General features: G+C 43.0%; 1 protein-coding gene across 11 annotated transcripts; it reads right to left on the bottom strand.

Annotated features, from left to right (window-relative positions):
- Positions 1-1,253: 1,253 nt before the first annotated feature.
- Positions 1,254-27,413, bottom strand: phactr4b (phosphatase and actin regulator 4b). 11 transcript variants are annotated; one of them, XM_030393750.1, is made up of 16 exons: positions 27,318-27,413; positions 20,304-20,413; positions 19,688-19,732; positions 13,446-13,610; positions 13,037-13,117; positions 11,593-12,108; positions 9,931-10,269; positions 8,295-8,426; positions 6,711-7,242; positions 5,253-5,554; positions 4,964-5,162; positions 4,715-4,770; positions 4,199-4,260; positions 3,970-4,107; positions 3,740-3,816; positions 1,254-2,795 (listed from the first exon to the last, which is right to left on the bottom strand). In XM_030393750.1, exons 3-16 carry the CDS (start codon positions 19,698-19,700, stop codon positions 2,780-2,782), a joined length of 2,628 nt encoding a protein of 875 aa, XP_030249610.1. In that variant the 5' UTR covers positions 19,701-19,732; positions 20,304-20,413; positions 27,318-27,413; the 3' UTR covers positions 1,254-2,779. The 11 variants fall into 11 exon arrangements, with proteins under 11 accessions (XP_030249610.1, XP_030249608.1, XP_030249609.1 ...); XM_030393748.1 differs by having other exon boundaries at positions 27,266-27,356; XM_030393749.1 differs by lacking the exon at positions 27,318-27,413 and adding an exon at positions 26,819-27,229.
- Between the last annotated feature and the right edge of the window lie 125 nt (positions 27,414-27,538).

Consider the following 27,538-nt stretch of genomic DNA (forward strand, 5'->3'; position numbering starts at 1 on the left):
TGAAAACATCCACCAGACATTGGCTGCTTCAAATAACTCTACACCCTCTCTGCACTCTCTGCCCACATTCTCCATCAGCTCCCTACTTGCTAGCTTCAAACTGCCAGCTGTCTTTGAAATAACCGGACTCATCCTTAAATCTAAATCATCCACCTGCCAGTTAGACCCCCTGCCTACCTACCTGGTAAAGAGCTGCCTGCCTGCTTTGTGCTCTCTCATAACTGACATAAATCCTTCCTCACTGACTTCTGGTGTTGTTTCATCATTACTAAAGACTGCTGCAATTACTCCAACTATCAAGAAACCTGGTGCAGATCTGAATGATTTGAACAACTTTTGTCCCATCTCAAACTTGCCATTTATCTCCAAAATACTTGAAAGAACTGTTGCAGCTCAACTACACACCCATCTGTCTCGCTACAACCTCTTTGAACAATTTCAGTCTGGCTTTCGTCCAGCAGGGTGTGTTTCAACAGGCGCGGGGGATAAAACAGCTGGTGTCAGGAAATGTAACAGCTACCTCACTAATGGTTAAACTATAAACCAGCACAAAAATTACAATTACCAACATAACATAAGCCACCATGTTCTGAACAGACACGCTAAATGCACTCACAAAAACAAAAAGTAACATTTAGTTTTAGAACATAAATAGCAAACTTACTATTAACATTAAACTGTCAGAAAAAAACTCATCTCTGAAAAAACTTGAACATTACTGAAAAGATAGACATGTGCATCTGCTACAGGTTTTATTCTGCCCTCCGCACGGCATCATACCATGAATGTATAAAGAGAACAAGATTCATAGCGGGAACGTTTTAGATGCGGAGCCTTTTGCCTGCCTAACTTCTGGTAATTTTTCGTTTTTATACAATCGGGAGTCTGTGCAGGTTTTCGGGTTTATCTGTGAACTCCTTTGAAAGTGGATACAGAGCTGTAAAAGGACTCTAACTTTACATCATCACCTCATCACTTCATAGCCTTTGTTCACAAAATATAGTGCATGATGTATTCAGAACTGTTTAGCTTACTTCAGACTGTATCGTGCCACCAGGTGTCACTGTAGCCCCATATTCTTACTTAAGAGGCCCCAATTTAAATGTTGAGACACTGCAGGGCTCCAATGTACACTTATTTAATTCACCAATATAGTGACGTTTCTAGCAAAACTGTCTCTGACACACATTTATATTTTCATTTCTAAACCATCAATAGGTAGGAGAGGTTTATTGATTAAAAAGCACAGAGGGTTCAAGGAATTGTAAGGTGTTTAATTAGATCCAGATGTGACTATTTACATTTACAAAGAAAACTGTCAATCCATACAATTCCACATTCAATTAAAAATGAACAGTTTTACAGAAAAGGTACACTTTCATATTCCCATTCTTTGTAGCATTAAATCGTCAACTAATATTCTGTGCTTAAAAAAATAGCAACCTATAATACTTTTATATTTAAAATGTTCTTTTCAAATGAAAGGAAGACAAGATATACACAAGCATCAGTTAAACCTATGATCAACCTGTACACAGCATAGAGAACCCTGTAAGCTACTGGCCAGACGACGATACAAGATAAAACACTTCTGCAGTTTCAAAAGGTTCCGGCCAAAATGACTCCCTGTTCACCGTTTATACATTTTCTGATTTTTTGGAGAATTCCCTGATCTACAATCACAGCAACTTACATTTTTACTCTTAGTACGGATGCTAGTAGCATGACCTTATTCAAAATGGCTACAGAATGCATTGCATGTTTGATCTTTAAAGGGAAGTACAAAAACTCATAAAAAAAGTATAAATGAAGAGAGATTAACCAGATCCAGTGGCGTCGGATTCTGTGTAGGCTCATGCAGTGGATTGCAGAATATCAGTGATATGAAAACCAGTATCCTATATTCCTTTAGGCATTGGGTATGTTGGCACACATAAAAACACCAACAGCCTCCTGACCAGCACCTTTTTCTATATCTAGGATTGACGCTTAAATGGCCACCTCACATCACAACCATAAATACAGGCAAGCCAAATATAAAAAAAAAAAGGCTCAAATATAAGCTGTCACTACTCATGTGATCAAAATTACAATATAAAATATCTTGTGCATTACAGAATATTTTGTAATTAGATCTTTCCAAGTTTCATTCTAAGGTATAACAATAGCAGTCTGTACACAATTTATATAAAACATACACAATATCCCAGAGATGTCCAGTCCTATAACAGAATCTCCCAGTCTTCATCCTCCAGCCTGCTTTCCTGTTTGTCTCTATTATCTATTATTACTGTGTGGAGTATTAGAAGTCTTCATCATTATTATTACTATTATTATTGTATGTTATTACATTAACAAGATGAATTAGCTTTTCCATATACAGTAAAGAAGAAAAAAGGCAACACAGAATGAGGCCGCATTAAAGGTTGTAACTAGATCCAAGTCCCTGAGGGGTACCACATAACAGCAGACTGAGAGTAAGCCCTGTAGGTCCTCTGTCACTTCTCCACTTCTTGGCACGTGGTTCCCCCTGTTGTCCGGGAGAAATACTGCATCTGGTCCTCAGCCACCACCACCACCTCAGTTAAGTGAAAGCAATGCAGTGGGAGGGCGATGGAGAGCAAGCGAGAAGCATTCATTTTGAGTCAGTTCCAGGTTTTCCCTGATAATCTGTACATTACATTCAGGAAACGTAAAAAGGGCAATCTGTCTGCATAGGGAGCAGCGTCTTGCCACAGAGAGATCTCAAGTGCTTTATTATCCGTGAAGAGGGGAAAGGCTAAGGCCGATGAAACCTAAAGGAAACAAAGAGATCTCATGAGCCTTGAACAGACAAAGTCAGAAAATTTACATGAAATCAAACAAGCCATTTATGGTCAGATCTTTTTTCAGCAGTAGCCATGCAATATATGTACAATCTGTAATTAGGTCTGTATAAGATAGCCATCATTTGATTGGAATACCGGCTCTGTTTAGTGATTCAGATCATTTGGTTAAGCTCAGCAATAAGAGCCCCCAAACAGCTCATTCAGTAACACAGTTTTTTTTCATAATCCATCAAAAAACAGAATATAAGGAAACAGATTAACATATTTTTACATTATGATTGAGAAAACAACAAAAACATCAAATACTATTACATATGGCTAAGGTTTTACTTTACTTTTATACCGAGTCTTAATGTCATTACCAAAGTGAGACATTTCTGGATAGATTCTAACGAATATGTAAACTGATCAGTCTGTTATTTGGGCTGCTTCATGAACAATCCATCACAAGTTTTTATTATTTGCGGCAGGGTCTGCCATTCTAATGCTGGATGGAAGATTCACAGAAAAGGATGCATTTCTATGATCCTGTTTTTAATGTCATCTCAATGCTATCAGCTTCTCTGTTTACTGTTCACTGAACTAACACTGTATCAGGACTGTATCAAAGTACTGCTTATGCAAACCCAACAGCTGTGTCATACGAACAGTCTTCAGGTGATACATGGGGTGACTTTTATTATGAAGCAATCAGAGGAAACATGATGTTATTTTCAGTGACTTTGTCTGAAATGCCTCTACAGAACAAGAGTAATTTTCTTCTGTTGTACCTCTACAAAGAAGCTGCATACAGTATTTGCTGTAGTATTAAATCCACTCGCTATCACCATGGTAACCACGGGTGTCGCCAAGTCAACCAGGACTGAAAACGAAGGATTATAATGTCAAGGTCCAGTTGATAAAAAGTATACCTTGTGTAGATTCTGCTCTCTTCATGAACCTCCATTTCAGTGCTCTTATAATCATTGAGCTCCTTCCGGATGGCTGCCTGGATGAATCAACAGGAACGACATCATCAGTTGAATGTGCACTTAAAAGTAAAGGTGTAACTTAACGCTTAAGACTAACATTATGTGAAACACAATCCACTGCAGAGAGATCTGTTGGGTGCATTTTAAGTGCTGGCAAACTGAGTGAGAACCTTGTCAGCAGGAGTCAGCTTGGTCCACGGCTTGTCTGCTCTTCGATCATAGTCCTGGGCATCTGTGACTTCCACATACTCGTGGAACCGCAGGATTTTCCTTGCCTGTAGTTCTGCGACTGTGGGTCTCTGACTCAGCTACAATCAAAAGAGAGTTTTTATGTCATTTTTATATCCAGCAAATACATAATTCGACACTTGGATGTCTGTTGGGGATGTGTTGCCTCACCTTCCTGGTCAGCCGCCGCTTGATCTCTCTGACCTCAGCTTGTCTGTCAGCCTGGTTTTTGGCTGAAAACAGAAATGGAACGAACAAAAAAACCAACAACAACAATAGAACTGCATTTAGATGCTGCATGAAAGCCAGACTTGAAGTGCACCAAAGGTAAAAGCAGTTTCTAAAATTAGGCATCTAAGTGTTAATCTGAGTTTCAAACTGTTTTTTCATGTCAATTCTTGCTGTAACTACAGATATAACATGTTATTCTCTTGGAAAGTTTAGAGACCTGACTCAAGAACGTTATAATGTATGTGTGTTTATTTAAATGTATGTGTTTATTTACATATGCAAGATAATTCATAGACAAGTTGTCAATCCAAAGTAAGCAAAAGCCCACAAACATTAAGTCCAGACAAGTTAAGGATTAGCAGGCTCATAACAGAATCCTTCATTTTATAGAGAAGGCAGTAAAAGCTTCATTAAAGGATAACAAAGGTGAAAAGGAAAGAAAGACTTGATACTTACGCTGAAGGATGTTTCTTTGCTCAAGCTCCTCAGCAGTGGGTCTCTGGCTAAGTCGCCTGAAGTAGGGAAAAAAAGAAGAGTAGGACTATTTTTACACAGTTTCATCACTTTGTCATTCAGGCAATAAGTAGGACAAAGATCTAAGAAATGCACTCCTGATTTCTTCAGAAAATGCACATTCACTATTGTCAGTTTAAGGGATACAAAAGAAATGAATAACTTGCACAAAGGTATGATGTTGCCCTTTACCTTGTCAGTGCAGTGCCGATCTGTGTGCGGATTGCCTCCCACTGCTCCCTGCTCTGCCAGGTGAGGCCGGTCTGTCCTGGAGGCTGGTCATCTCTGCTGCTCCTGTCCTGAACAAACCTGTCCCTGTCTGGGGCACAGGGACGGCAGCTCAGCTTCAGGGCCAACGTGTCCTTCCTCTTGACCCTGCTGGCCAGGGCGCCTGGATTCAAGCCAAGCAGAGATGTGTTCAGGTGTGAAGGAGCACAAAAACAATTCAAAAGTCTTGACACAAATCACATGTTAATCTTACTGGGTGGCGGCTCATCCTCTTCATCTTCATCCGAGTCTTCTTCTTTATAAAGTACAGGGCCGTCCGAGTCACTGTCCTCCCCATGCATGTCATGCTCTACTTCCTCATCCTCATCCTCCTCATTTTCATCCTCTTCCTCACTGCTGTTTCCCCCTGGGATGACACAAACACCGGCATCTCCGACCAAGCATCTGCGACTCCGAGGCTCCAGCTCTGGCTGGGGGATCTCCCCATCATACGCATCCTCCTCCTCATCATCTTCATCCTCGTCTTCTTCCTCCTCTGAGTAGTCATCTTCAGATCTAATGGGAAGAGAAATATGTACATTTATTCATGAGAATTCTGGATATTATAAAAACATCTATTGCGTCTACTTAAAGAATTTAGAAGTAGCAAGACAAAACCAAAATGTTAGTTTTACCAATTTCAATGTATGTACTCAACAAAACCTTCAACAAAACATATTTACTGTTCTCGCTACACCAGACTTTGTAATGATTAGGGGAAGATTTGCATGAGATCTAAAATGGCTCAAGTATAAAGTATGCAAGGTTTAAGAAATGGATGTAGTGGCTGCTCATCAGTGTTGGGGCTTGTTACTCAAAAAAGTAATATATTACACATTACTCTTAAAAATAGTAATGCCTTACATTACATGATTACTCCCTGAAGAAAGTAATTAGTTACATTACTAGTTACATTACTTGTTACATTCATGTTGCTCTACGGTTCCTTAGCAACAATCTTTGTGTGTGTGCGTGCTGTCTCTGTAGGTGCTTCATTTAATTTGAGGTAGTGTTAGCAGCGGTGGAGAGAAGTTTCCAACACAGACAAAGTGTGCACATTACAGTCAAGTTATTTTCCTTACGTTCAACACATTCAAAGTAATGTTTGTATCTCCAACTGTCAAAAGTGGCTTCATGCAGCGGGGGGTCTTCAGACAAGTCGCATGCAGCAGCATGTTCCGCTTGTGTTGTTGATGCTGCCATTGTTATCCCATCTCCCCTTGCGGGTGGCGACCAACCAATCGGTGATGGTGAAAGTTACCTCGTGCAAAACCCCAATCAATCACTGTTCCATTACTGACAGCCCCCGGCCTCCGCCCCCCCAGCCCGTTGTGTGTGATGCATGCGACTAGCAATTTAACGTAAGGAACGAGCTTGGCGAACTGTAATGTGATTACTACATTCAGAACAGTTATGCCTTACACTACTCGTTACTGAATAAAGTAATGTGATCACAGTAACGCGTTACTGTAATCACATTACTTTACTATGTTACGCGTTACACCCAACACTGCTGCTCATGGTCACATACAAAGCTGGATTTAATGGAGGTAGAGATACTGCAGAAAGTCTGTTAGTTACCTTTTTTCTCTGGTACTGATTTGTGGTTTTGTCTTGATAGATAAGCTTTTTTTATACAAGATTTTCCAAAATGATGTATCAAGAAACTCACAATTTGAGGGGTTGGATGCTGACAGGAAGTGGGCGCCCACGATCACTTTGGTACTCTGGAGGGGTTTCGAAAAGCAGCGTGTGCGCCCGCTGTAACCCGTCTGGGTGCGGCTGAGCCGGGCCGGGACTGGACAGGGCTCTCTGGATCATGATATGCAGCGGGACAGGAGCAGGCCGCTGAGGAGACTCATTGGTCGGACTTGGTGGGTCAAACAGCATTGGTATGGGTTGGGGCAGTGGGTGGGGGTAGGAGTGCTGATGGTGGAGGTGATGGGTATATATGTGCTGGCGGGGAGGAGAGGGTGGTATGTGTGTTGGCAGGGGAGGGGAAGGAGGAGGGAGAGGTAGCTGGAAGCCCATGGGGAGGCTGCTGTGGTCCTCCAGAGAAAGCGGGGAGGGGCTGATGAGATGGCTTGAACCAGAGGAGTCCTCTGTGTTGCGTTTGGTGACGGGGGTCGTCCTCTTAGGAGGCATGGGTGGCGAGGGCTTGGCTGGCACAAGACTGGTACCACCGGTGGCTTGGTTGAAATCACCTGCAAATGAAAAACACAGTTAATACATCCAATCATAAAGCAAAGAGCTGTATCTTAGGCCTCTGCGTGAGCTGCTAGCAAGCGTTTTATTTTTCTATCTAATTTGCCACTGTGACATGAGCGCACATGCAGCAGCTCTACATGAGTGACGTACCCAACATGACAGAATACACATGAACGATTATAAATACTGGGATTACATGTCTGGCTGAGCATTATTGTGTAGAAACAGTGTGTCACATCACATGATCGTGTCAACATGGATGCCCACACTGCCCTAACAAACCAGTGTGCAGCATGTGCCCCAGGTCACAGAGACGAAGAAGATACACACAGCCTACATGCTCAACAAAGCCAAACTCTAACCCTCCGTCAAACTGTGCTTAAAATGCAAAGAGCTCCTAAACGAAAGACTCAAATGCAAACCCTCCAATTATTTGCGTGCACATTTGTATATTTGTTATAATCCTGAACTCTGTGAAACAGCTTTTAAGCCACACCAATGTAAAAAGCCATAGCCGTGCTACTGAGGCGTAATAACAGGTCAGTGTAGTCAGTCTCAAGACATGCAGACTGATCTGGATTACATCTTCCTCTCTAAATTATATGAAGCCCTTATGTTAGAGCCCTCTCGCCCCTCCATTCAACCATCCAGTCACATCCACCCCAGTGTAGCAGAAGCTGAGTGGATTAGCACTATAAAATTAACTTGATGCATTGCAGGCCACAGCTGGAACCTGCTGAAGGCTCTCCCTCATTCACATGCCAAACAAGAGTATAGCATTAAAAACATTCAACTGCTCATTCACACAGAAGTGTTCTCTCACACATACAAAGCACCCGGCAGCACATACATTTTCAGCTCATTACGTGCATGCGGCTTTTATACACCATATCCAAAGAAAAGCAATCAGTGCCAGTCAAGTTAAAGGCATTTGGGGGAAATATGTTGGCAGCTGGAAAGTACGCGACACGATGAAGAACGCAGACTCTAAAGGGGGACATTCCACACATGGGCACCCTGGCCACAGAGGTACCAGGGGGCCTTTTACCTGAGCGCAGGCCTCCGGCCCGCCGGCACAGGTAGACGGGCAGGGACAGGTAGACATCATAGTCGCATTCTCGCTTCCAACAGGACCAGTAGAGCGGAAGCTGAGCGTTCTCTCCCCCCTGCAGGGCGGAGACTAACAGGGAGGAGATGGAGGCCTTCAGCTAGAGTGTTTAATGAATGCAGGTACATGCTGGTTGATGTTGTCTGTTGTTGAGATGGAGTCTGCTAGCTAAATGCTAATCATTCTGTCCCTCAATTGAAAAAAACTCAACCATAGTCTTCTTTTCCTTCTCAAACTAATAGTTCTATATTGTGGGGAACACACTTATTTTTATCAGAGTTTGAGGAGAAGACCGATACCACATACATGTCTGTTATGTTAAATGTAAAGCTACAACTAGGGACAAGTTAGCTTAACATAGCCTAACAACTGAGAGCAGAGGAAAACAGCTAAACTGGCTCTGTCCAAAGTAGGCATGCATGGTATGAGGCAAATTGACACCAATTATTCTGAGGGCAGCTGACAGCTAGATAGGGCTTCATCTGATTGGTAAAACAGTGTCAATGCAAGGCATCAAGGAATCCATCTGATAGGCCAAATGTTCCCATGCTGGTTGTCAATGCATCAATCAGCAATAGTCCAAAGCCAGAAAAGTCTGTGTAATAGCTCTTATCAACACTTCATTACTCGTTTCTCGCTAGTTTAAAGCATTTAAAACTGAAGCCCAGCTTAACTAACTGTCTCCAGGATGTAGCTTTATATTTAATGAAGAGATATCAGTGGTATTAATTTTTTCATCAAACTCTAAGCAGAGAAGCAAATGTTTGTATTGCCCAAAATGTTTAACAATTCTTTTAAATGTTTAGTAACTTTTAATCTTGTTCACAATATTATATTCTATCTGCCACTAATGAGAACCAACAAAACCTCAAGGGAAAACCAACAGGACATCTTGTAATATTTCCCTTCTCCCATTTGATTAGTCACCTGACTATCTGATGACATGGCTGATAAACATGTAAGGGAAAAAACCCTTCACAGATATTTGTGAGTTTAAAGAGCCTGAATAATTTAATCATACAGATGCAACTGAAGGCATGACAGGAAGTGCACACAAGGTACCAACAATCATCAGATCTGCTGACAAAATAAAAGTGAATCAAAGTAGACGGCCTTTCCCGAGTGGGAATTAAGGCAAGGTCCCAGATGAGATAAGCCCACAGTAAACAACAACAACCACTACGCTGCTTCCGACAGCCACAAGAGTCCCTGTTATCTTCAGAGTGTAAAATGCTGGGGAAAAGTTGCAGCTAAAATAGTCCAGGCGTAATAAGTAATTAGCTGGGGAAAAGCTGCTCAAGCTGTTCAGATAACATCATTACCAGGGTGTGTGTATACAAGTGTGTTTTTGTGTGAGTGTGTAGCTAGCTCTGTTGAAGACTTCTCTTTGCCATCAGTTGTTCACCGACTCATAAATGTACATATTGTAATCGCCAGTGGGAAAATGACATGCTAACTGAGCACACATCTGAGTGTTCATAATGCTCATTTGTGACTGCTGATGTGGGCACGTGACCACGGCGATACCCTCCATCACCTGTTAACAGAAGCAAGCCACTCATTCAACAGAACTTACCCAGCATGGTGGTATTGCCCCTGTTCACAGGCTTTGGTGGGGGCAGAGGGGGCTGCTTGGTGCCCTGAGAGGTGGAGGTTGGGGCTACAGATGACTGCTGAGTGGATGCTCCCGCAGAGGAGACGGACCGGACGGGTTTGGACGCCGAAGGGCCGGAGGGAGAGGAGTACTGGGTCGTGGGGTGGTTGGACGGGGTGCGAGGTGCACCCTTGCTGCCAGGTTCAGGGGTGGAGCTCATGAGCCATTTTGGAGGCATGACACCTGACTGTTTAGGCGGCAGAGGTTCACGCAGGGAGTCCCGAAGGGCTTCTGGGTCAGGGACATAATGGCTTTCTGACTCTATATAAGAAAAAAACAAACACAGCATCATGAGGATCTATTATATAATAAAAGCACACACAATATCCTTCATATTTTCTTATTATTGAATTAGTGATATATCATTATGAAATACCCTTTACATGGTTATAAATGTTTCAGTTCAGGGACTTGGCAATGAGCCATTTTCTGCTGCTCAACCACTCAAAGCACTCTCTGCCATAGCACTTGTTTGAGAATTGCATTATCTAGGGATCAGCTGTGAAGATAAACAGAGTAGGCGGTTGCAATTACCACCAAAAACCAACCTCCCCCTCTGTCACCCCACCGCATCCCTAAAGAAGCCCCCCCGCGCTGCTGCTCCCACGCCATTCCTCAAAGCTACAGCTCAGAAGTTCAGGGTTATTTATTTACAGATGAGCTTCTATCACTGTGCCGTCATACAACCAAAGAGGAAACAATCCAAAGAAAAGGAGGAAGTGAGCATGAAGAGCAGAGAGGAGAGGGAGAGAGAAAGGAAAGGAGGACAGAAAGCAGGAGATGTGATAAAGATAGAAAGAGAGTGGGAGAGATAGAGAAAAGCAGCATCAGAGAGAGAAGAAAAAAGGAAAACACAAGGTGAGACGGAGAAAAGAGACGAGAAGGGACACACAAAGTGGAATGCGAGAACATTTTTGTTCACCTCAATAGAAAGAACAATATTAGGTCTGTACTGCCTTTTCAATATATACATGCAATATATTTTAAAATCTGTTGTTGTAGCCCAAGTTCCACAAGTGGATCATCAAGTTTTCCGCTCATCTCACCGTCATACTTTACAATGGCAGTGAAGTCAAAAAAAAATCTTCTTGTGTCAGATAAGTGATAACTGGACAAGTGCGATCTAAAAACAGCCAAAAACACCATTATTTCTCAAAGTGTAATGTCTGAGTAAAATCAATTAGCTGTGCTCTTCACCAATTATCACTGAGCTGACAGTGTTAGCGTTAAAGGGCAATAATGGGTATAGTGATCGTGCCACGTTAATTAGGAGAGGAGAAGAGAGGACGAGTTATTCCCTCATGTTCCTGAATAAGAAGCGTAGCTGGAGCAGGGCCCCTGGGAGCCGACAGGAGCCTGTCTATATCTGGGAGGACAGCACATAAGCAGGGAAGTGACAGAAAGATGGAAAAAATACATGGACTGAAGAATCTTTAAACGTGTATGAAGGAGGTCAAATTTTAAAATATTCACCTCATCTTTGACTTTCTCACAGTGAGGAAAACTCAGCAGGGATATTATGATGACAGGTTTTGGTGGATGAATCTCAGCTGACAGGGGGATATATACTGGGGGATGACTCACCTCTGCGGGCCCTTCCCTCCTCTGCAGATGCATGTCGAGGGAGTGTGGGCTTCCAGTCAGTTTCCGCAGGCCGACTCCTCCTGCCGTCCTCCGATGGGGCCTTCTGCAGCCCGGGCCTCTTCTGCCCATCCTCAGGGTGAAGTCGGACCCCGCGTCTGCCCTCCTCCATCTGGCTGTGGATCTGTCCCTGCCAGACCATGTTAGGCTTCCAATCGCCCTCAATGTGTGCACGTGAACCCATCCCTGCCCCTCTCCACCCATCTTCATGAAGTCCTGTGCCCCTGGAACCCGGAGCTCCCCGGCGGTCTCCGTTAGCGGGAGATCGGACCCTGCGATCATCCGGCTGGGGAAGCCAAGCAGGGTTCATCCTAAAGTCCGACTCTAAGGGGAGTTTGCCCTGGTTGCACGGGCTCCTGCTACCACAGATGACTCCTCCGCCTCCTCCGACCCCAGCACTCACTGGCAGAGTGTGGCCATTCTTCACATAGGCCTGCTTTTGTGTATCTGGATCTGAATCTAAAAAGTTGAAAAGACCTTCGTGAATTTTCAACCATCACGCCTAAAAGTGATAAGATCCAACACTGACTCATCAAGCAAGTACACTAGCAGGAAACTAAGAACTAAATATTTATTCAATCTAAATTATTCAAAATGTTTCTGTCTTTGTTGGAAATTGTAGTTCATTGTTCCCTCCCTCTTGAAACTAGATATAATAAAACAGAAGTGAAGTGAAAATGATTAAAAAAGTAGGTACTCTTTAAGGTCATTGATCAAGCAAATATGCAAATCTAGCTGCTCAGTGTGATGATTTGCTGCTTTTCTTTGGTTAATTATGAACTTGTTGGCTTTGAATTCTTGGCCAGACAGAACGAGTCCATTGAAGCCAACCTTTGTGACTTATTCTGATAGGCATTTTTCACTGTTTTCTAACATTTTATAGACTGAGAAATAACAAACCAATCAGATTAATCAATGATAAAAATGTTTAGTTGCAGCCCTGTTCCATGGTAAAGCTATAATGTGCACCTACCCCAAGCCCCATAGACAGTGTGTGTGTTTGTTGGTGTGATGAAGGAGCAGCTGTAGGTTTAATAAATGGGCTTCTGCAACAGCGGGGCCTGCATTACGCTTGCACACACCCCTCTCTCAAAGCTATTTTGCTGCAGGGTACAATTCGCTCCACTTTTCCTCAGCTCTGGAGAGTGGCATGCCATTTTAAACAGACGTTGCATTACTTTGGAAAAAACAGCAAGGTGAAAGTCAATTTGCTTTTTTAAAAATATGTCTCAGATACCTGCTGGTTAGAAAGACAGTGTTTCTGCCATAATGTACTGATGACTTAACTGTACTATCTGTGTGGGTGTGATAGCCTCAGGGCTGCTGCTGTCAGATACAGACAACGCTGTGAAGAGAGAGATCAGATGAATCACAGAAGCACTCTTACCGTTGTCCGGGACCTCCTTCAGTACTCCTTGTTCTATGAGCTCCTGCCGCGTACGCCTCGTCGACATCTTTCTCTCCAGTTCTGCCGTCAATAAACAGGATTTACGTTACACACTGAGCTTTCTTGTTGTAGATCTCCACAAGGAAGAAATATTGCAGTGTAGTCGTTCACTTCAGCGCATGACCTCATGGTCCGGAATACAAAGACTGCCGTTTAGAGCTCCTCAGTCAACAGGATATTTTGATAGCAGCCTATTGTCTTACTATAGGTGCGCTGAAAACATGAAAACATTCAGGCAGGAACACATGCATTGAGGAATTTTGATGAAAGCTGATTTTTACTGATATGACCAGCGAAGAAAGAGGGAGGTTCACTCACGCTGCGAACACAATGACTTCACATCACAAACCTTCTGAAGTTTCCTTGAACTTCTCGCTGCTTTTCTTCTTCCGCCACTTCCATGGCTTGAAGATCTTGCCAAGGGTTGAGAACTTGCCCTTACGCTTTGGGGTGCTGTCCCCTGTGCTGCCCCCCTCTCCCACCATTGTGCTGTGGTGCTGCTCAGCTTCATCATCTACAATAAAAGCAGTAATAAAATATAAATCCAACAGTTTTTCAGAGAGATCTGGCAAACGAGACATAGAAGCATGGAAGATCAGCTAGGATCTTTTCGGTTCTAACTGAGCTCATCTGCTGCCTTTACAGAGAGGGCCATGCTCATTATGGCTGTTATTATCTTTAGCTGTTAGTTCTCGGGGACTGAGTGTGCCTTGGCAGGGTGATGCTGAGAGCTCATGGACTCCTCCACATATCCACAGTTAACAGAAGAGGTCTGATGTTGGCGTTGGGCCAGGATTTCTCGCCGTCAAGTGCTCACATTCCTTGGCTGGATGGAGACTAGCGCCTTATCAGCCTTTCAGCCCTCACTGCCTCTATAGAGGAGAGCAGCTCACACATGGATGCAGTCATACAGTAGCAGAAGTAGTAGAAAAAAGTCAGTCATGACGAACACATACAGCAAACAATCAAGAAGTGAAACGTCTCAAAGAACAGCGATCATTGCCAGATGCCATTAAGGCTTAAAGTGCTCCATTAAATGGCATTCTGCTGTCATGTTACATATTCGGGGTTCCATGATTGACAACTGACAGGGTACTGAGCTCAGAAAGAGTTTCGAACATTAGCTGCTTCAAGGCTGCAGCTACTCTGTACAGCAGACATAATATTTACCAGTGGAGAGAGAATAGGGTCCGATTTAAAACATCCAGTCTCATGCACACACAGGATGTCTCGGCGACAATAACGCCTCGCAGTCTGATTCCCACAACAATATCCTCTCATACAATACCTACAATAATGATTTGGTGTATTCAGCAGTCCAATAAAGAACACAGAAACATAATAATAATAAAATCATTCCTGGGTGGAAAGTGAGTCCTCATTTGACACACACAGCAGGGGACGTCAGAGTTAGTTATGGACCAGCGCCCCTGGAACTGGCAGGGTTTCAGTATCTTGCTAAGGGACATTTTAGCAAGGCGGATGGTTGCTGACACAGGATTCAAACCCATTTTTGCAGCTGAAGGACAGAGTCTTTAACCGCTACTCCACAAAGCTACCTCAATGCTGCTGGCGGGGTAAAATTTGAACTGAATGCTTACACAGTGTTTAAAAGCCTGACCGTCAGTAAAACCTACGAAACAGCTCAAATCAGAACTGTAAAAGTGTATGCACTTCTGCCAATTCAAAAATTAGCTTTTGCTGTCATTTTCTGAAGTTTAAGTTGTGACTGACAAAAGAAAAAAATAAATAAATAGGCACTCGTCTACCTGGAAGAGGGGTGTTAAGCGTCCAGCTTCCATGGCGGCGGGATTTGAAACAGCATGCCATGGGGAAGCAGGGTGCATTCAGAAACCCCACAATCAACCGTCCTGTATGTATCCAATTAGAAAATGCCAGAAGTGAAGTTGCAGAGAGCCGTTCAAAACTACAGCAGAAAGGGTTCGGGTTCAAGGGACATGTCCGCACCATGGAAATCCAGCTTATCTTGGCGAGGTAGAAATCTGAGGATTCAGACCAGCTGCCATAACATCCAGATTAAGCATTGCTTAAGGCAGCTTCCCTGTGAACCAGAACTGAGGTTCTCACACAGCAGCAGACTGCTCTGTCAGACGAGCCCCGACACAGTGGCTCAGCTGAAGCCAGTGAAGCAGGATAAGAGCTGCCTCTGCCAGGCCTGCACACTCCAAAGCACTGCAGAGATGACGATGGCACAGGACTCAGCCCATGCAGCAGGCATCAAAACAATGATTGAACGTATCCTTAGGAGACTTGTACACTTGCCAGCAATTATAAAATGTTTCAATCCACTGACACAAAAAAGACAAAAAAAGTAAAGTACATCCAACTCAATTATCACATTCAAGAGAACTGTGGATCCACTGAAAATGATTCTTCGCAGATACAGAGAAAACTCCAAAATGTCATTGTTTCAACTGTAGTGCGAAGAGGTCTGTTGTGTGTTGGCACTACAGCTGTGTGTGACTGACTGAGTCTGGGAATGGGAGTAAAGGGTACAGAAAGAGCTACAAAGAGCAAAAGTACAGGAGTTATGAAGGGAGGGGGGCAGCTTGGAAACACAGGGAGGAAACGGCACTCCGCCCTGATTCTGTGACCGAGAACAAAGACAACCTCTTCCCCTCACACTCAATAACAGTCCACTGTACTGCTCATAGAAAAACAGTGCTGGAACGTATAACACAGCGACACCAGTGAAACTAATTCATATTTTGACGGTGAAAGCATCTTGATCATACAAAACATATTTCCATTCAGAACAAGGCCAGAACCACAATCCTTCTAGTCATGCTCAGTAATCAGCAGCTCTGCCAAGATAAGGCATACCAGTCAGGAAACATGGGGGTGGGTGACACTGTGTGTCTGTTCCTCTGACGTACCCCTATCCTTAAGCCACACCTACCACTCTCTCACATCTCCCAGAGAGGCCAGATTTCCCTCTAACCTCATGATTCATTGAGTCATGGCAGGCCCGGTCAGGTGAGCATGTGGTTAAAGGAGATTGTTGTTTTAAAAAGTACCTGGCCTTTAGCCGAACTGCAAGCCAAGTGTTCCTGATCATTTACATAAGAACCCCTTTACAGGGGGGTGCAATGGTTGGGAAATACCTCTAACCTCAATATAACAATTACCCATGCCAGACCAGATTGTCAATCTTAATCTACTTAATTGACAGCACAAGGAGCTTATAATCACTGTGATTGCTTCTAGTGGAATCTTCTGTTCCCTAAAATCATTCCACCTTTTAAAAGTTGAATAATTACCATTAAATCATGCTGTTTGGGGACAGAATTCTGTCAGATGAAGTCACTTTTATGATGCTTTGTCAATCTGAAGTTTAAAATCTATAATTAAAGATGAGCCTTCTCTGCAGCTTTACACTGCGATATGAAAAGATTCAATACTGCACATACCAAAAAATAGGCTTTCAAAAATGATATAAAACCTCACAATCTCACAATTTTCAAACAATCATTATATAAAAATGTCCAATCCAATTTAACTGAGCAAGTTACTGTCACATGAGAAAACAAGTGCGCAACACAAGCATGAGTGTGTAAAAAACACAGCTGAGATTCATCCACGTGATCCCAATGATTTAACATTCCTTGTGTTGGTGAAAGTGGGGGGGGGGGGGGGGGGGGGGGAAGACGAGACTGTGCAAAGTTGATTATACAATCTCCAACCTCCATCTCTCCTCTAGGCTTTCATTCATTAAAGAACTACGGAATAGTAAACTGATTTCATGCCGTGTATGACAGAGGAATGCACAACCGTGAAAAGTATACACTCAGAGCATGAGTGAGTCTTGAAACTCACCGCCATTGTTTTGTTGTTGTGGGTCCTGAGATGGGGTCTCCACACGAAGGCTCTGTCCCATGATCCAGCCCCTGAGGGGCCTCTACCTGTCCTGCACCCAGAAACGCGCACACAACCTTGGACAGATCAGCAGCTGCACCTGCCTTCCTCCTTCTTGGCCCCTGGTCTCCCCTGTCTCAGGTCTTTTCTTCTTCCCTGTGTTTCTCTCGTCTACCCTTCCTCTACGCCTTTCACTTCAGTCCTTCCCCCGTCCCTCCCTCTCACAATCTCCTTAAGACCTTCCCTCCCTGCAGGAGTTGGACTCCCTCTCCCCCTTGCTCACTGACCCTCCCTCCTTGGCTCACAGCACAGGTCAGCATTCACTGAAAGATGCCTGCCATTCCTGGGAGAAGGACGAGTTATGTTTTCAATTTGATGCGTGTGCTGTGGCATGCAGTGCAATGTGTGCATTCCATAATTATACAAATGTAATATATGCTATGTGCTGCAGTGGCTCAAGAGAAAAAGGACTTGCATGATCTCAAAACCTCAGAGCTCAGACCACACTGTGTTGCCTAAAAGCATTTCTCTGCTTAACACACTGGTGTCAGTATTTACTCGCCTTGCTAGCACTGAGATGACAAAGAGAACAGAAGACAAGAGATATAGACAGCGTCTGTATAAGCCATTCCTAAATTAGTAATACATCTAACCTGACAAACAAAAACCTTAATTTAGTCTGGATGTGAAGGATGGAGCTGAGAGAAAACTGGAGCAATTTCAATCAATGCCCTCATTTAGGAGAAATGTTAAATAAGATCACAGACTTTTTGTGGGAGCTGTGGAAAGGTCAAGTGTGTCTGCATGCTGTTCCCTCCCATCATTCCAGTACGAACAACAGACAAGAATCAGCACAATTACAGCTGCTCGATGACACCAAACATGTTAAAGGAGGAATGAAAGATCACAAGTCCATCCGACAAATAGGAAGAAGTGGTCCATGCACGCTAATATAAAGCTATTACTACGCTCGTTCAGAGAGCACTTATCATGCTGCTCACCTCTCTTAATTCTTTCAGACACCATTGTATGCACATCTCCAAGTCTCTTATCACAATTTGAACAGTCTTGGAGGCATTTGCATGACTTTGAAACATGTTTGCCAAGGAGAGCTGCCCTGTCTAGGGCTTGAATATAGAGAGGCAGAGAAGCAAAGAAAAAGGACCAGTTTCTGTACACACGAAAAAAAAGAAGTGCGGACTGGACCCCCTGAATTAGCGCTTTGATTTCTTTTGAGTCTTGTGTGTCTTCAGAAAACCTTGTCCAACTGCTCCTCAGAGGAATCCAGAGCATTGAGCTGTGTCATTATGCCCAGACAGATCAGAGTTTTCTGAGCGTTTGGCTGCATCTCGGGCTGTTTCTAAAGATGGAGAGCTAGTGTTTTCAGCAGCGTTCCTTTTCTCTCCCTGTGCCCCACATACAGCCTTCCACAACGGGCCGGCTTCCAGAGAGAGCTGAGCCAATCCGCATGAGCCCAGAACCTGTTGGCCTGACCTGGATAACAGACTGGGCCAGGCCACTTCAGCAGGCACACAGACTGAGGCAGGTACACACACGGCCCCGTCCAACATGGGAAGAGTATTGAGCATGCCCTACGCATGGTGCTGTAAAGCTCTGTGTCACTACACTAAGTATCATTCATCACAGAAATATGTATCTTCGTTAAATGTCTTGACATATGATTCATACATTCTATGAATACCACCTGTCTATATAGAGGTGGAGCTTATTGAAAAAGCAAGTTAAAGAAAGATCATCTGAACGACAGCATCACACAGAGTGAGGACCGGAGAGAGACACTAAATGTTGGTATGAAGACAGCATTTAGGAAAATACCTTATACTTAATGATTTTACCTAGCATACCTAGCAAATGATTTATTGTGGAAATACGCAGCATATAATCAATAATGAAAATAATCATTAGCTAGGTTTGTTTGAATGGATTAAACAAATTAGACCCAGAGCTTTAGCTACTGAACTTGAATCGATGTTGAAGTATTGGAGTGATGATAGTTCTATGTGTACTTTTATTTTGAAGTAGCTACAGGAAGCCTTGAGTAATAGTTAAAAATGTTCAGTGTACATACCCTAAACAATCACTAGTGACTGTTGTTTTTGGTCTTACAAAGGGGAAGTGGCTAAGTATGAGCTACAGGTGACACTTGACCAAATACCAGCAGTGCACTTCATCAAGGTTATCACTTCCTTTTTCCTGTACAGCTGCTGGGTTTCCAAGAGACTGAAGGGTCAGTGTTGCCATACGAATGTTTGAAAGCAATTATCCCCTTTATGCACCCTTTTCGTTTTTTTAAACCTTTTTTGTCCTGGCCATTTAGCTTTATTCATAGGACAGCTGGAGAGGTGAACAAAGATGGTAAATGGGGGTTGACACAGCAGCCAAGGGCTGCAGGTCTGGGTCAAACTAAAGTAATTTTAAACACTGACAATGGATAAACACAGAACCATATCTTTGGTAACACAGCGCGCAAACACACATAACACACAGACCTTTGCTGACCAGGGAAAACCCTGCTTTTGGTGGGGAAACCAATCGTGGATCAGGCCCTTAGGTTGATAAGATGTACAGCTGAAGTCCTGAGTGGCTCATAAAACGCAGAGGCTAGACAGACTCCATAAACACAGTGGATCTACAGCTCTTTCCACAGCATTAACACTGCACTTAACAAACCACAACGACCGACTTGGTACTCACCACGATTTTCCATTACAGAGTTTGAGGCACACCAATCAACGGTTCCTGAAAAACAACAGTTTGAGCATCAACACCAGTTTAAGAAGTGAGTTGAGACCAATAAGTTGACTCCAGTGTAGAACAAGAAACAGATTTCACTCAAACTTTTTTCAGCAAACGATGCTCAAAGAAACATCAACACTGTGGTCTTAGATTCATGAGACATTTTGTCTTAAAAGCCTCCATTAAAATTCTTTTACAGCCCGAAGGCATCTTTTCAGCAGAAAAGTATCCAAAGCATCTGATCATCCCTGACCACTTTCAAGCCAAACTTAAAATCAAACCATATGTCATTACTTTTATTGAGCTTAAGAAATCTCATATGTAAAAAAGCATATTGATCATTATTTATGGACATGTTTTGGAAGATTATCATTTTTTTTGTCAGCACTGCCTTTAGAAATGACTAAAATCCCAAACTGTGTTTTTTCATTACCCTCTAAAAAAAATCTTGAAGCTTTATTTCTATTTCATTTTTACTTTTGCAATTTTAGACTGTACATGACATTAACATGTAAATATAACCCCAGCATCACTAATTGTGGGTTTCTTTTAATATAAAAAGACATAGACATACACTATAGAAAGTCATGGGTGGGGGTGTATGTGGTCCTCAGCAGCAGTTAAGCAGTATTACTTCAGGTCTCCAGCATGCTTAGGACGGCAGCTCCACCCATCTTAACCCCTCTGAAAAAGAGAGACAAAGAGGATTTGATCATAGTTAGTCATAAATAGAGAACAGTGAAGGAGCTTGTGTTATCACTACAAATAAAATCAACGTATTCAAACACGCAAGTACCTAAGAAGTCAGACACCATTACACTTGATATGAAGTGTAATGCACATTTTGATGTCTTAAGGTGGATAGAGCAAAACACAAGGTGTAATGTCTGAAAGCCCAAAGCATGAAGATGACATCAACCTCCCAAAAAAAAGGAAGGTTTTTTTCAAAGCCGCCATGTTTTTCAACCTATTTTGCTAGATTCCTCTCTGTTCTTTCTTTATATTGATGAAGAAAAGTAGATAATCAGAAATATGAAATCCAGTTGTTGACATTAAGGCCATTATCGTCTGTAAGCAAGTTTGTAAAACCAGGCTGTTCATTGCTTATGGCTGAAACAGTTGGATGTTAAAACAAAATACACGTGATGTGTCATGTTTGCAGTCTAAACTAGGCTACTTCTTGAGTTTTGGTGAGGACAACTGAGTAGGAGAAAGATAATGTAAGTAAATTAATCAGTTTAAATTAAAATTACAAATTAAATGTTGATCGCCCAATGTAATGGCTATAGAATTATGACACCATCTGCTTTTAGATTGGTTCCCTTTAAACCTCACTTTCACCCTGCTATTTTGCCTGCCAGTGGGCACGAAATCTCCTGGGGAAATGAAGGACATCCAGTCAGGCTTGTTGGTAGTTGTGACTCTAAGGAAACTGCGGTGTGGCAATAGTACCACTTTGAAACATTAGGGGTTGTGAAAGTTATCCGTTTCAACAATAATTACGGATCACTACAAATATACGATGTTTTAATGGGTAGCAATAGTTACAATGGAAAAAAAAAAATCATGAATACTATAGGAATATAGCCCTCTGAACAGTGATGTTCTTTGAGATTACCAAAAAAGTCAGACAAAAAAAAGATGTGTGCAAGTGTGGAAGAAGACACAGAAAAGTGAATGTGTGACAATGTAAGCGATTTTGTGTTTAAATGAAGGACAAAGTGTGAAGCACAGAAAACAACAAAAGCCCTTAAAAAACACACATAGCACATAATGTCGAAGCTCAGTGTTTGGTGGTACACAAAGTTGGGTGAAACTTTAAGTAGATGAATGACAGCATTACACTACTGTGGTCATCTAAAAAAAGACATGATGCTACAGTAATCCCAAAAACTGGATGACTGAAGCGTGATTCCATTTCTGTTACGTCACAGTGATTGTGGTGTTAAAATCTCGTGGGAGAACAGTTTCCTGGCATACACTCAGACCTTTGGATCCAAGTGGGCATTGTTCAAACTATTCACGAGTAAAAAGTCAAAACGCTGTCATCTAACACTTCAGTAACGTAATTCAACACTTTTGTTGGCCAAGTGCATCACTTCACAACCACAACTAATCCTGCAAGTACCTGAAGTGGACAATTAATGTATGACATAAAATGATTTTACTGGGCATACCTAGCAAAAAACAATCTATTAATTTAAGTAATATAAAAGATTGGAAAAAGACATGATAGACTTATTGCAGAGCAGGTGAAAACCATTTAAACTGTGATTTAACTGAGTTGAGAGGAGACTGAGCCTGACATCATCACACAGAAGCTGTTAGAATCTGAATTTCCAGGTCCAACTCTTAGACTGGAACACAAAACTTTCTTTTTAAAGTAGGGATGGGAATTGAAATGATTTTATTTCTACCAATGCAAATACTGAATCTGCTTGTCTGTCAAATTCTTCATCTGTTCACCTATTGATTCCCGATACGTTTTCTGTAGTAGTTATTCACAGGTTGTTAGCATCAGTGTAACAGTTTTATTATCATGCGAGTGAACAGTGTAAAACAAGGCATGCACGTGACTCAGGTGTGCCAAAGCACCGGTATATAACAGCTTTTAACGTGGACTTTGTCGAGTCGAGGTGGCTGTAGCAAACGCCTGCGAGTCATTATCTGTGGATGAAATGAGAGAATATTTATACAGTATTCTTTATTTATTCAGGTTTTCTTAGTCAAAGAAAAAAATCTGCTAAGCCTGTTTGACATTTTGGAAATGGTTCTCAACTAGAACTGCTTCTCGATTTCCATCCCTATAATAAATGAAAAATGAGCAGGCTTTACTTACCTGCCCAGGTTGTATATTCGTACATTATGTAAATATTAACAGTAAAAAAAGGATGACTTCTAGACTGGCATTGCACTTAAGAACGGAAAGACAATAGAGCATCGAATTATCCATTTCTAGTTGTGCAAAAAAAACAGAGCTGTAACAATCAGATCTCAAATCTACCTCTATTTTGATAACTGAATCGTTACTTTGGTCATTTTTTTAAGCAAAAATGTCTGGCTACTGGTTCCAGCATCTCAAACCGGAAGATTTTATGCTCTTCTTTGTCATAAATGATAACAAACTAAATACGTTTGTGCAGCCAACTGCCAACAATTTTGTTAATTGAATTTTAGTTTAAGTTGTTTATGAAGCAAAAATCCCAAATATTTCTGGTTACAGCTTAAATGTGAGAAGCAACTGCCTTTCTTTATATCATTGTTAATTCAAGATGTCATCCTGGGCTCTGGACACTATTTAGAGGGCTTTTAAAAAAAATATTAAATCGCTTATACAAACACTTTAATAGAAAATACTCATTAGTTGCAGTCCAACTCTAGCATCATTGCAAATTGTTCATTCTTTACTATAAAGCCACATCCTTTGTGGGAACTGAGAAAAAACAAGCACAGACATTTGCTTTCATGTGAAACAAAAACAAAATAACATGAGAAAAAAAATGCTGGTTATAACTACCAGTGAAAATGTACATATGAGCCAAACTCTAACCATAAACAAGGCCACAAAAATTCCTTCAGTTCCTTGCTCAACAATACTGATGAATTTCATTTCAAAATAACGCTTCTGGTGCTCTCATGGGATCCAGATCGTCTTACATTTCAGAGAAATAACTGTTCTAACAAAATCGCAACATCAGATAAGAGCTAAGGCCCCTTTAGACTTTGTGATGGTGTCCAGGCCACCAAAGGCCCTTAAACAAGACTATTAATCAATGATCAATGTCCTGTCAGAAGTGAAGCTCTGTCTGAGGCACACGATGCTGTGTGGCATTTTGAGATCAGACGTGTAAACTTAGAAATAGTTTTCTAACCATACGCTAGTATTCTGTAATTTCCTATTCTTCTCTGTTCCTCTTCCAGGCAAATTTAATGACAGGTTCAAAGGTGAACTTCCTTGTCAAAAGAAGAAGCCTGTGTAATGACATTTGGACATCAAAGAGGCCAATAATCTGGCCTTAAACCACATGAAGTGGGACTAAAAGCTTTCATAGTAGAGCCGTACAAACAGACTGGAGGAGAACCCTAACACCACTGCGAGGAGGCAGATGCATCCGTGGTCGGAGATGAAATTTTTTACACTCCCGCCCAGTGCCACAGCCTTGGCTGGATGACTCAAAATAATCGAGCAGAGTGGTGAGCGTTTCACTCTATCCGGGGAAAGAGAAAATATCTTTGGTGTCTGAAAGTAAGAGCGGATTTCAGGCAGTGAGGGGGTAGAGCTACAAGCACAGAATTTTCCCTGTTTCAGCCACAGCCTCATATGTTATGTATGCATAACACTTGCACGCATCACTGAATGTCAAGTACAACACAGACGATCCAAGAAAAGAAAGAAAAAAAAAACTGGCTTGAGCGGTACATTCCAACATCAAATATTGCTGTTTCACTTGCTGTTTTCTGTCACGCTCGCAGCCAGTCTCAAATTGTGCCCAATAAAAAAAACACACAAAAAAGGGATGTCGATGGCCTAGTTCCCTTTTGAGTTGTTAACCCTCTCTATGCTGTACACAACAGATCAATATGAAAGTGATGAGTCCATCCAAACAGTGCAGGAACTCTGTCACTCACCGGCATGAAAGACGTTTTTCTCTGACGGCTCTGACAGCCGCCACAAGTCACTTAACAGTGAACAGATCACAAGGTATGTTACGTACACAACCAAATAATGACATAAACACCCAAATGAAGCTTAAATAGTTGCCTCCCCACCTCATCAATCACTGCTCGTACTATAATCTTGTCTACAGCTCTATACAATCAGATGAACACTCTTGTTTAAAAACTCCCATTACAAACCCACATCCTCCACACGGATGATAGCTTCACCACAGATGATACTGGCTGGGATTTTCGTTTTGTTCCCAGCTTCAGTCCCACAAACACACTCACCAGGAAAAGAAGCCACCAATCAGGTATGTGAAAGTGGCCGTTACAGACCGCCTCGAAGCCGGGACTGTATAATCTTCTATGGAGCGCACACACCCTCACTGGCGCACTCTACTAGCGCTGATTCAATTATGATGGGAGCAGAAACGGCAGCAGCTGGCTCAGTTATGCTGTCTTTAAATAGCAGTGCGCTTCTCACTCCAGGGCTTGGGTTTTGGGTACAAAAGCCGCCAAGTCTGTGGAGGAAAATCGTCAACTCTACACTTCCTGGTTATACTCTATCAAAAAGGTGAATAACTCCTTTTAATACTAGCAGGTCAGGAGTCAGCTGGGCTGAAGTATACTTACAGGCCTGCTCCAGAGAGATATCGGTGATTGATGTGTAGATCAGACAAAAGCAAAGTATAGTCAGACCTGCAGTCTCTCTGCATGGACCTCTCTGCAGTGTGTATCCCAGCAGCAGTTTCTGCACCCTTCTCCGAAGAGGATGGACGAGGGTGTCTGTTCCCAATCCGGGCTGGGTGAGCGTCATCACCCAGCCTGCCCCAGAAAAAGCATCACTCACCACAGGGACCAGTGGCCCACTTTCACAAGGAGCCCAAAATGCTCCTCGCCTTTGCTAAACTTTTCTTCCTCCCTCCACCTGTGTGAGGACTGCACTGCACGAGGCTACCACCATGCATCTTCGCGGTTCATTGTGTTTTACATGTCCACATCTGCTCCTTGTCCGAAGGAGGAGGTGGAGGGGAAGAATTTAGCTGAGAGCTCCGGAGGAATCTCAGGCACACATCAGTCTCATCTGCGGTCTAACAGAATCAATCAGGCCCAGCTGACAGCTCAACTACAGTGGTTGCCTCTTAATGGGCCATTAAAGTGGGGGGAGGGCCTCCAATGGGAAGTGGGAAGAGCTACAACACAAGCCATGAGGCAGCATTTTCTCCTCTGAGGAGCACATTAACCTCAGGAACTATTACACCACAGGCAGATGACACCCTACAGGAGAGGAGATGCAGGTTCAAGAGGGAGAAGGGGCATCTGACTGGCTTTAATATTACCCTGCATATGCCAGATTTACTGGTGAATGCTCGTTTGGATATATACAAAGTAATAAAGCGGTCATTTCTAACAGATCACACTTTTTTAAGCCTGTTGAGAGAGCACAGTTGCTTCCCATCAGTTGGTTTCCTTCAAATTGACACTTGTGCTCTGAATAAATTACTACGTGCTCCTTATGTCACATATTTCATGTCATGCCAATTATTTTTCTGTCCTTGAGGGGAGAGAAAATCCACTCTGCTTGTTAAATAATGCAGCAAACGACTTAAAAAATGGGGGGGAAAGAATACAAAAGGCTTTGCTAGGCTACTAACCGCCGCTTAAAGATGCAGGAGCGAGTGTATCACGTCTTCCATCTTTGCCCGTCCTAATTAGACCTAAATGAAGCTCTCGTTTCTCATTCTCGCGCCGTCATTACACCGACTAATACTTAAACGTCTTCTTCCCCGAGGCGAGATGTAAGTTACCTGACAGGTTGACTCGGTCTGCCGTGCGACGAGCATCACTTCTAACCGGCCGTTACTCCCGGCGTGAAGGAGCTCGCGGAGCCCGACCTGCCTCCTTCTCCGAGAGCGGATCTCGCGCCAGCCGACTCAAGATGCTGATGAGCGGGCGCGAGCGGGTCAAAGCAGCTACAGCGGAAGCGACCACTTCCGGTGCTGCCTTTCAAAATAAACCCAGTATCAGGGAAAGTATTTTGTGACGTTTTGTACGAAAAAAAACCCAATTTGAACACAAGGCAGATACGATGGGGTTTGTCAGCTGTGGATTTTCTGTGGTTCCTGATATTTTAGCTTACTTTACACGCAGACGAAGACAGGCCGTGACGCATATCTTTGTCCACCCTTTAAATGAGCTAATTACTTTAAAGCAGTGGGGTCAGGTTTCTGTCTTTAAAGCCCTATGCAATCCTGTCTTTTTTTCCCCATTTTTTTTTTTGTAAGTGCTTAACTGATTAGTTTTCCGATTCAAGCAGCACCCCCTTTCTGATGCCTGCAGACAGCTTTTTAACAGGCCTATAAATGTGTTTTTCCACAGCACGATAAGCCGTAATGGGGGGGAAGGAAAAGATCCCGGCATACAGACCGTACAGGCGCATCCCACTGACTGACATCCGACTGCAAACATCGACACACACCATCTACATCCCGTAGATCACACGCATCCTTTGTTGTAAACGGACGCAGAGATCCGTGGAAAATGGAGTTTGGGGTGGTGGACCGGCGGCAGCAGAAGCAGCACAATAACTATCTCCCTGTGGCGCCCAGGGTGTGCACGGAACCGAGATGTTTACACGCAATGCTGCATTGCAAACGTGCAGTTTACTCGCGATGCCGGCTTGTTGTGCGTCTGCCAAGTTGGAGCGTAACTCAGCGTATTGTCTGCGGAGACATATCCCTCCAAACTCAGCCCCTGGGACACATTTGCTCCCCCAGGATACCGGCACACAAAACCTGTCTCCTCCTGACTCACTCCTCCTCCGCCTCCTCCTCTGAAATTAGTTTAAAAATAGCAGCCCGGTCATTTCCTCACCTCACACTTTCCCCCTCTTCCACTGCCCGGTCCAAACATTTCACTCACTTACCGGAAACCATCCCGAGCTGAGCATCTCGGTACCGGTAGTTCTCGGCGGGAGCTGCAGCTCCACTGATGGCGCTGCGAGCACGTCTGCTCTTTGTGTGGAGAAGACTTCAGTACCCACCAGGCATTGCATTGCATTGATTTGGGGAGGGAAAGGGGGGGCGGAGGAGCATTCCTTTATATTATCCTGCTCCCCACCGTGACAATGAAAAACTGCATGACAGG

The sequence above is a fragment of the Sparus aurata genome, chromosome 17 (assembly GCF_900880675.1).
Source record: "Sparus aurata chromosome 17, fSpaAur1.1, whole genome shotgun sequence".
NCBI classification, from domain to species: domain Eukaryota; kingdom Metazoa; phylum Chordata; class Actinopteri; order Spariformes; family Sparidae; genus Sparus; species Sparus aurata.

Coding starts and splice junctions, on each gene's coding strand:
- phactr4b (XM_030393742.1), bottom strand. CDS start 15,067: ATGGTGCGGACATGTCCCTTGAACCCGAACCCTTTCTGCTGTAGTTTT. Junction 5,555..6,710: donor AGCATCCAACCCCTCAAATT/GTGAGTTTCTTG, acceptor TCTTCCCATTAG/ATCTGAAGATGACTACTCAG. Junction 4,108..4,198: donor AGCGGCGGCTGACCAGGAAG/GTGAGGCAACAC, acceptor TTTTGATTGTAG/CTGAGTCAGAGACCCACAGT.